We start from the raw sequence: 8,817 nt of genomic DNA, 5'->3' as shown, positions 1-8,817 counted from the left end.
AAAAAATCACCATACTCTTTGAATGTTGTCACCCAAAATTGTACATGTTATACCAGTAATTTGGATTTTCACCACACCAGATTGTGGATTCACCACACCAGAAACAAATACCTATTTGATATTCCAAGAGTCGACTTAATCAAACTAGAAATGCTCTACAAATCAAGGGACCCAGAATGTGGAATGACCTTCCCAGTCATGTTAAAGACTGTACTTCTCCCAACCAGTTTAAGATAAAAACTAAGCACTACCTAATTAACTCCAAGTAACCTACCTTCCCCTAAATGTCAACGCATGTCTATTTTAAACAATGCTGTTTGTCGACCAAATTGTATATTTGCTATTTTTCTGCCATGTTCACCCCCCTTTTTTAATTTTATATTATCTCATCACAATTTATACTTTAATCTCAATTAGTATTAAGTTTTAGTCTTAGTGTTTTTCCTGCCCGAAACGCTTTGCTTAATAGTGGCTTTAGGCATTGTATGTACTAGCTCTGTTTATAAATTCATCAATGTTTGTATCACACCTTGTATGTATGTACTTTACAATATTTGGGTCAAATTACCCAAAGATTTAAGTTACTGAGGTTCAAATTAGAGAGCTATTACAGTACAGTATATTATATAGATCAAAATAACATGCAAGGATAATACAATAAACAGACATTTACTATAATTTTTCTGTACAGCTTTATACATGATTATCATAATACAGTATATACATTAATGTGGTTATCACATTTAGTTGAATTTGTACATATCTTAGTGAATGAAGGATGAATTACAAAAATAACAAGACCTGTAATCAATATAACATTTCAGAAAAGTAAAGTAGGCCATTCTAATTTAAATCTTTATTTCAAAGCTTAAAACTTCATTTTGAAAGTTCAGGTGCACTGGGGTGGGGCTTCCCTGTTTGATATATTGCAACAGTTTGATCCCATGCACAGTCTACCATTACACCCTGTTTATGATTAGAGAAGTCCAGGCCATACACAAACTCAGTGTGATACTTCATCACTTCCAAGCAGGGAGAGGGCACTGTGTGGTCCCAAAGTCTGAAAAAATCATAAGATTAATTTAAACAGTTTTTACTATAACATAAATGTTTGAAATTCAATCAAGCTTTTATGACAACTTCAAAGTTATCCTGCAGGTCACATAATAATTTAAATAAATGATGTTTTTATAAGCATCCGTAATCCATAACAAAGTAGGCCAGTTAGCTCTAACAATTTACGGAAGCACTACCACTGAGAGATTAAGAAGTGTTCCCTTCCCCTGGTTATGGTTCTTTTTTTATGCTATGCTAGGCTTTATTTGCTTTATTTACCTGGACCTCCAAGAGAACATTCTGCACCTCATCATAGGAAAAATATGAAACTGTACAAGGGAGACAGGCCCAAGCATAATCTAAAAACTGAGGACCATTTGCCTGAAGGCCAGACAGGCATTGAAGAAGTACACAGCCATATCCTGAAGTATAGTAGCATACAACTTTGGAAAAATTTAAACCACTGCAGCTGCAAAAGAGAGACTCAACATCTCACTATGCCTTAGCCCATCAAACTGCACCTGAAGCTGAGAAAGAACTGACTACCCAAAAGGCAAGATGGGGTGGGGTTGGTTTTATCAATGACTCAGTGCAACAGCTAACACCGGATATAACCAGACAAATTATATTGAATAGGTTAAAGGAAGCATTTCCTCAAGGGTAGCAGATGGTTTGAACAAACTCAAAGATGGAGTGCGAACAAAGATCACTTGATATTTAAAAAATATTTGTGGTAAAATATATAAAGAAATAAAGGCTACAGGACATCAGGAACACAGCTCTCTCTGATGCTACAAACGTGTAATAAGAGCACCACGTACTGCACAAATACTCATGAATGCACAGGCAAGCAAAAATACCCAATTGTTTGCAAAACTCAGAACTTACCCATTTACTGATTATGATCTACTAGTATAGCATATAATAAGCCTATTATACCTTGTAGTGAAATCATAGGAAACTGAAGCTAACTGAGTCTCGACGAAGGGAGAAAACTTCACTCTGCGCACTGGATATTCATGTCCCTGAAATATAGAAAATCAATTTAATCTGTTGAATTTGAAGGTACTGTATGTGAAAGTACCACATGTTATACCATATATAAAAGAGTTTGCTGTACTGTAATGCAATGGTTAATATAATATAGAAACTTTACAGTAATTCAATATCTGAACAATGCATGTGTAGCCAGAAGGTTGTGCTATAAATTGTGATAGCATGTAAGACTGAAATGATTGTTTATGAAACATGGAGGCAATACAGGCATGTAAATTCAGACAGCTCAAGAGAATTTGCTATTGCATATCAATGAAGCAAGCAGGGTTAAATATACATGCTGTTAGAGGTAACGTGTGGCTAAACAGAGATATAATAAAGGAATACAAGTTACAAATAGACTTTATGAGAATAAATTCAACTTAATATGCAGATATCCTTTGTACCTACACATCTGTAATGCCATGTCTATAATACTCTGGAAGTAGCATGTAGAAAATCTGGCATGCTAAGGGTCAAGTATGTTATTCTATCCCATGAGCACACTGCCAGTGGGCATTATATGAGACCAGTGTGTGCACTACATTACAGTAGTACTAAAGAAGCCACAATGGTGATACTAACTCTGCACTGCATTTGGAATATTCTTTTCAGCTTGTTCAGTTTGCTGTGCTCTAGAAGATTTGTCTACCCTAGAAGACAACAAAATCTACCTCTTCATTCCCTTGCCTTACTGAAATCACTATATCTATGTAGAGGGCCACAAGGCTAGCAACATTGCAAACCAGACATGACAGGGCTGATGTCATCAAAACTTTTAAAATACTGAACACTTTCAGAGGATATTGATCCAGGCCACTTCTTTAAAGGGTTTGATATAATACAAACAAGGAGCAACAGTTTCAAGCTCAACAAGCTACAATGCAGGACAGAAAACTGGAGATGCTTTTTCACCCACAGGGTGAAAAAGCCTGTTAATATAAATCTTGTTAAAAATGCTAAAAATGTTAAAGCCATTAATATAAACCCTTTGAAGTGCCTACCTGCCAAAGCCATAAATGCCAAAATACTATTATTTCAAAATCCAGCTTGATAAACTCATCAGGACAAATAGAGGACCTCTGACAAAACTCTGGCTTCCTGTCCTCATTGAGGCCAAAAGAGAGATGGTGGCATCACATTAACTCGACCAGGTGTAATACCATATCCATACCACTATAAACATCACACCCAAAGAAGAGGCAGCACTTACCCACAATATGTTTCCATGACCCAAGGTATGTTATGTTGTTCTGTATATTATGACATGTTACCCTATGTAAAAGCAATATATGTACTGTATAGGATATACAGCTGAGCATACTGGAGTTCATTTACATCATACCATTTCAATAAAGTACATGAGATAGACTGCATAAAAACCTTAAAGTATATTGTTTAATAGCTTACTGAAATACTTACATGGAGAATATAGATAGGTTGTCCAGGATGTCTCAGATCCCATCCAAAGATATTGGAATCAGTGGTTGATGTGGCAACAATATTTTCATTATACTTGCACCAATCACAGCTAAGAACTTCGCCATCACAAACACGTATTGTCATTGATGGCCGAGAGCTTCTTTTTACGTTCCATATTCTTAATGTTCCATCACCTAAAATTTACAGAATAAAATGATTAATACTCTATATAAAACTAAGCATTTATTTTTCAAATAGTGCCCGCTACAAGTTCTGTGCTATTTGGAGATGAAGCACATACAATAAGCATGATAATAAGCATGATAAAAAACATGCACTTAATGCTGCAGTAATACTAGAACAAGAAACCTAATAAAGAAAGGAAAGGCACCCACAGGACAAAAAGAGTCATAGGATGACCAGCACTTAGCTTGAAGTGGCAAGGGTTGCCCATAAATGACAAACTGGAATGCTATAGACAGATTTAAATGCTACCTCATCAGCAGCAGAATTGACCAGGAGAACCGGCCGAGGGCTGTGGTCGGGCCTCCTGGTAGTGGGAATTGATACTACTGAGTTTCAAGCTAGCTGGACTGAATCCCTTGTTCTGACTTTCTGGAGGCTTTTTCCAGTGAGGTAGCAGACTGTTACTCACTCCCTGTGCCTCTGTGAGAGGGGAGCCAAGTTCTGGTTCTGGTCCCTGGAGGGAAGCTACCTCAGGAAAACATTTGTATTACATCTGGTATATTCTACTTTCCATGTAGACATTAAAAAAACTCACCCTTTATATAAAAGGGTGAAAAAATTACTTTCCATTCTTCTATTTATAAGTATATAATTATTAGAATTAAATTTTTTATTGTATAAATAGTAAAATAAAGCATATGTAGGAGGAGGACAAATGTAAAATAATTTCTCAAATGTATGGAGACTATTGAAGTAAGGGCCCTTGAATGTTTCCTCATCCAAAGTCTTCATGATCCACACATGATTTGTATCATCTGTCAGGCACTATTTTATTCCCATCATGACAAGAATCTCTGTAAATGGTCCTGTTGTATATGAAAAATTCTCGCTGTCTTCTGAGCCATGTTTTGTTTGGACATCAGGATCTGTGGCTTCCGAATATTTAACTAAAGTTTTGCATGAGGCCTAGGTGTGTAGGTGCCATCAGTGCCAAGTGACCCTGGGCTGGCTCTCCATCATCTGATTCTTGTTTGGCACCTGGATGCCTGTGGCATTTGCTATGGTAGCATCCGAGAAACCTTAACGCTGAAACAGGGTGTTAAAACAGTCAAATGCTCCTTTCTGATCTGGATCCTCAGGTGTTTTATACACTATTTTTCATTTATATGTGAAAAGCCTTGTTTGGCTCACTTAATGTATGTGATGTGCATGAAGGAAATGCCGAGATAGTGACTGTATTTTTGCCAAAATGCTTTACATACCAGAGGATGTTTTTAATATGCAACCCCTGTACCTTCAAATATACCTCTGTAATATAATCTTATGTATACATATTTTACAAATATTATTATTATTATTATTATTATTATTATTATTATTATTATTATTATTATTATTATTATTATTATTATTATTATTATTGAAAGCTATACACTCACCTGCAGCTGATGCAACACAGCCAGACAAATGAGGAGACCAAACAGCTTGATACACAAGTGATTCATGACCTGTCATTGTCACTACAGACCTGCCATGACTGGGATCCCACTGAAATTTAAAATAAATGTTTGAACATAAGGTAACCTGGAAGGAATATTTAAAATTCAATTTCTACATGGAAACTTTGTAAATAAGAGTTAACATTAATACAGTGTAAACAAAATTACAGTATAAAAAATAAAATATAAAAAATAAAATTACAAGCCAAGCAGGCAGTCAAAACCAGTCATATTTGTCAGTCAATGTTAACCAGTCAAAATGAGTCAAACCCAGTCATTGTTAGTAAAAATAAGTGTTGAGTGTAATGAAACAACCTTTCCTGAGAAGCTGCTCAGTATAGTAGCTCCTCGGAGCTTGCAGCACTGACGCCACAAGTGCCCTTCCAAAACAGTAGGTTCTAAGACTATCTTGATCTACCAGGATCCAGGACCAATATCTGGCCCTGGTGGCAAGATGCATATAGAGTAAAGCTATCAAACACTGAAACACATCACTGAAAGATAACAGAAAGCATGAGGAGATGTGCACAAAACAAATGGTCACTTAAACATGTCTCTCATGCACAAAAATGGGAGGCTGTTCATAATTAAACCATCCTCTTTAGGCTAAACCAAGCACAGCACTACTCATCCAAAAAGAATGCAGTTTCCACATGAATGTACATTAACACTCTTGGTGTATGAAGCATTGCAAAGGACTTCAGAATGAATCACCAACCATGGGAGGAATGTAAACTAAAAAAGGATGGCCCTTCTCATGCCTCTAGGCATACAGCATTGAATCCCATCCCCAAAGGGGGAGACACACTGGTAATTTGCCAAAGGAAGCCAAAATATTAACAACTACATTTCTCTATCAACAGAACCTCAAGGCTCAAAGCACTATCCAGAATAAGGGCAATTTGAAAGTTGTCAACCGAATGAAAGGGCTCCTCAGAGAATAAGTTAAACTCTGATGGCCAACTGGGTTCTTTGATGGTGACAGGAAAGAGAACCCTAAAACAAGAGCCAAAGCAAAACTAAGCCATGAGGGAATCGCAACATGGTCAGCCAACCATGATTGCCATATTTGAACAGTCAGAATACAGGACACCTCCACTAACAGCCAACACGACCCCGTGTCCCTGCCCAACACACACTGAGGGCCTTTGGCATTATATTATTATCCATTATATAATTATATAAATTACATTATAATTCTGGCACCTGAATCCAGGATATGTCCTGGAAAATACGGACGTATGGTAACCCTACAGTCAACACACTAGTGAAGTGTACAACAGGCTTCATTACTGGACAGAGTCTGAAAGAAAACCTAACCCCCTTATTTGTATGAGTGTCCAGTCACACAGCATGAATATCACTATGGAGCTGTGATACATCAGGAGGGTTGCATGCTGGGATTTTGGATGACTTGAGCTGCCACCTGGTGATGATTGGAAGAATTCAACTGGTTTTGTTGCTTGTTCAAACTATTGGTTGGATGGTTTAGCCTTATCATTCGTTTCTCATAGAGATGTTGATTGCTATATTTTTGCCATTTAACTTTCTGAGCAGCTCATCTTGATTGTTGGTTCATTCTTGATCCACATGTACTCTTTTTGCTTTCTTGTAGGGGCTGGATAGCAGTCGTGGCTGTGAGGCTGAGAAAGTCTCAGGAATCTAATGTATGGGAAATTCCTTGTGGTATCAGCACCATGAGCTCAGGGGAGTTACTGGGGGGGGGGGGGGGGGGGGCACCTCACAAATACTGTATATTAATAAAAACATGGATTAGACTTGTGTGTTTATTAAACACATGGACATAGATAGGCAAGCTAAAATTAAGCAATGTCCAATACAATACAATACAATACTGTCCAAGACTAACATATATACCAGTTTTAATGTTGTGTCCCATGAAGCAGAGATGAACTGATGCTCTTGTGTTTGATTCCAATCTACACTATAAACTTCCTTCAAATGCTCTTGGTACACCATCAGAGGAGCCTGTTAAGACAAATGATGTAAAAACATATGTTGCATATAATTTACATAGGCTAGAAGACATACTGTATATGTATTGTTGGCTTAAACTTTAAGAATGTTTTTCTTATTCCTGATTACTATGCCACTTGGAGGCATTTTCTGCATGCAATTAAAATTCAAACAAAAACATTTCAAATTTGCAACATCTTCCTAACTTAATCCTACAACAAAATAATATGTCTCTTCCCAAATAACATTTGGAAGCATTCGTTGAACTTTAAAACTTTCTTAAAGCTGTTTAGAGTAACTTGAGAAAAGCATCCAAGTGTGCAATGTTATGTGAATACATAAACAAAGAGGAATGGCAAATAGGTAGTAGATTATGCTGGTTTTTCCATGATCACATTTACAATGACAATCATATTAACACATGCACCCAGTAGTTCCTATATAAAGTAGTATCTAACTTCTTAAGGTTAGCTCCCATAACTGTGGATCAGAGGAGATACAAAATACAACAGATGTAAAAATTGCTTCTTGTTTAACATCACTGAACAAGAAACAAATTCTAGCTGTAAATAAAAAGCAAATTCAAAGTAGCCAATGACTTAAAGGAACCAACTTGCAGTACAGAGTCTGAGAGCCAAGATGAATACCCTAGATCTGTACAGTACTGTATATGAAAATTGATATACAGTAATATAAATGGAAGGAGGTACATTACTAAGCAATACATCACATACCTGTGGCTTGGCTGTATCCCAAAGCTGCAATGTGCCGTCTCCTGATGCACTAACGATGTTATTGGGTAATTGCTCACTCCAAGCCAGGTCAAACAAAGCATCACTCCATTCGGAGCTGCTCACCACACCGTCATCAGGAAGACAAAGATCTGACAGGATCAACCTTCCTCTGCCTAAGAATTGAAATTTCACTGCAAATAATCTACTGGGTGTGTTAATTTGTGTGAATGTTCAGATATTAATACTGTATACCAACACATTATCACGGATACTTATATATTTTGTGGAGTGGTAATTGTTATTACTACTGTACTTTTCTTATACTGTAGTAATTATTGATAATACTTTTCTAGAATGTATCAATTAATCAGACAAGCTTGTATTGCCACAACCCACTGTGCCTTCTGGTAAAATGCACTCCCTGATCTTGGGAAAAGAAACCTCCCAATTTGCCCTTTATTCAGGGCAAAGTCCTCCCTGAATAAATTAGCATTTAAACAATCACCTTTGTTTTAATTGGTCTCACCTGACAATCCAAAATTCTGTCCTGTTGCAACAGCAACAAGATTGGGATTAAATGGGGAAAATTTGACACCATATCCATGGTGACCAGGCGTACGAAGAATACGAACATGGCCTTCTGACATCTTTTAACTGAAAATAATGATGTATATAATGCAACATTAGTGTACATTAAGAATTTGCCATATTTTGATGGAAACTATATTAGATAACATGGGGAAAAATATCAGTCCAAGCTTTTGAAGTGCTTTCTGAGCATATCATTATGATGCACCCTAAGGTATATCATGCACTTTGTGTTATGTTAAAGATTATGCTATCAAGCAGGCTGACATACAGAATTACCTCTACAGGAAACTTATTGAAAATTCATACAAGGTGCTAGG

General features: G+C 36.8%; 1 protein-coding gene across 1 annotated transcript in view; it reads right to left on the bottom strand.

Moving 5' to 3' along the window:
- Positions 1-675: 675 nt before the first annotated feature.
- The window catches only part of Pex7 (Peroxin 7), a 12,694-nt gene continuing 4,552 nt past the window's right edge, over positions 676-8,817 (bottom strand). The window contains exons 2-8 of the mRNA XM_045738119.2: positions 8,436-8,563; positions 7,910-8,082; positions 7,077-7,187; positions 5,139-5,247; positions 3,514-3,707; positions 1,996-2,081; positions 676-1,060 (exon numbers count right to left, since the gene is read on the bottom strand). Of these exons, the coding sequence (XP_045594075.1) occupies positions 877-1,060; positions 1,996-2,081; positions 3,514-3,707; positions 5,139-5,247; positions 7,077-7,187; positions 7,910-8,082; positions 8,436-8,556 (978 nt within the window). The 5' untranslated portion in view covers positions 8,557-8,563 and the 3' untranslated portion in view covers positions 676-876. The remainder of the gene's footprint in view (positions 1,061-1,995; positions 2,082-3,513; positions 3,708-5,138; positions 5,248-7,076; positions 7,188-7,909; positions 8,083-8,435; positions 8,564-8,817) is intronic.

Source organism: Procambarus clarkii, chromosome 20 (genome assembly GCF_040958095.1).
Source record: "Procambarus clarkii isolate CNS0578487 chromosome 20, FALCON_Pclarkii_2.0, whole genome shotgun sequence".
In the NCBI taxonomy this organism is placed as follows: domain Eukaryota; kingdom Metazoa; phylum Arthropoda; class Malacostraca; order Decapoda; family Cambaridae; genus Procambarus; species Procambarus clarkii.
Note: the sequence above shows the minus strand (reverse complement) of the source record. Positions and strands in the feature narration are given on the sequence as shown.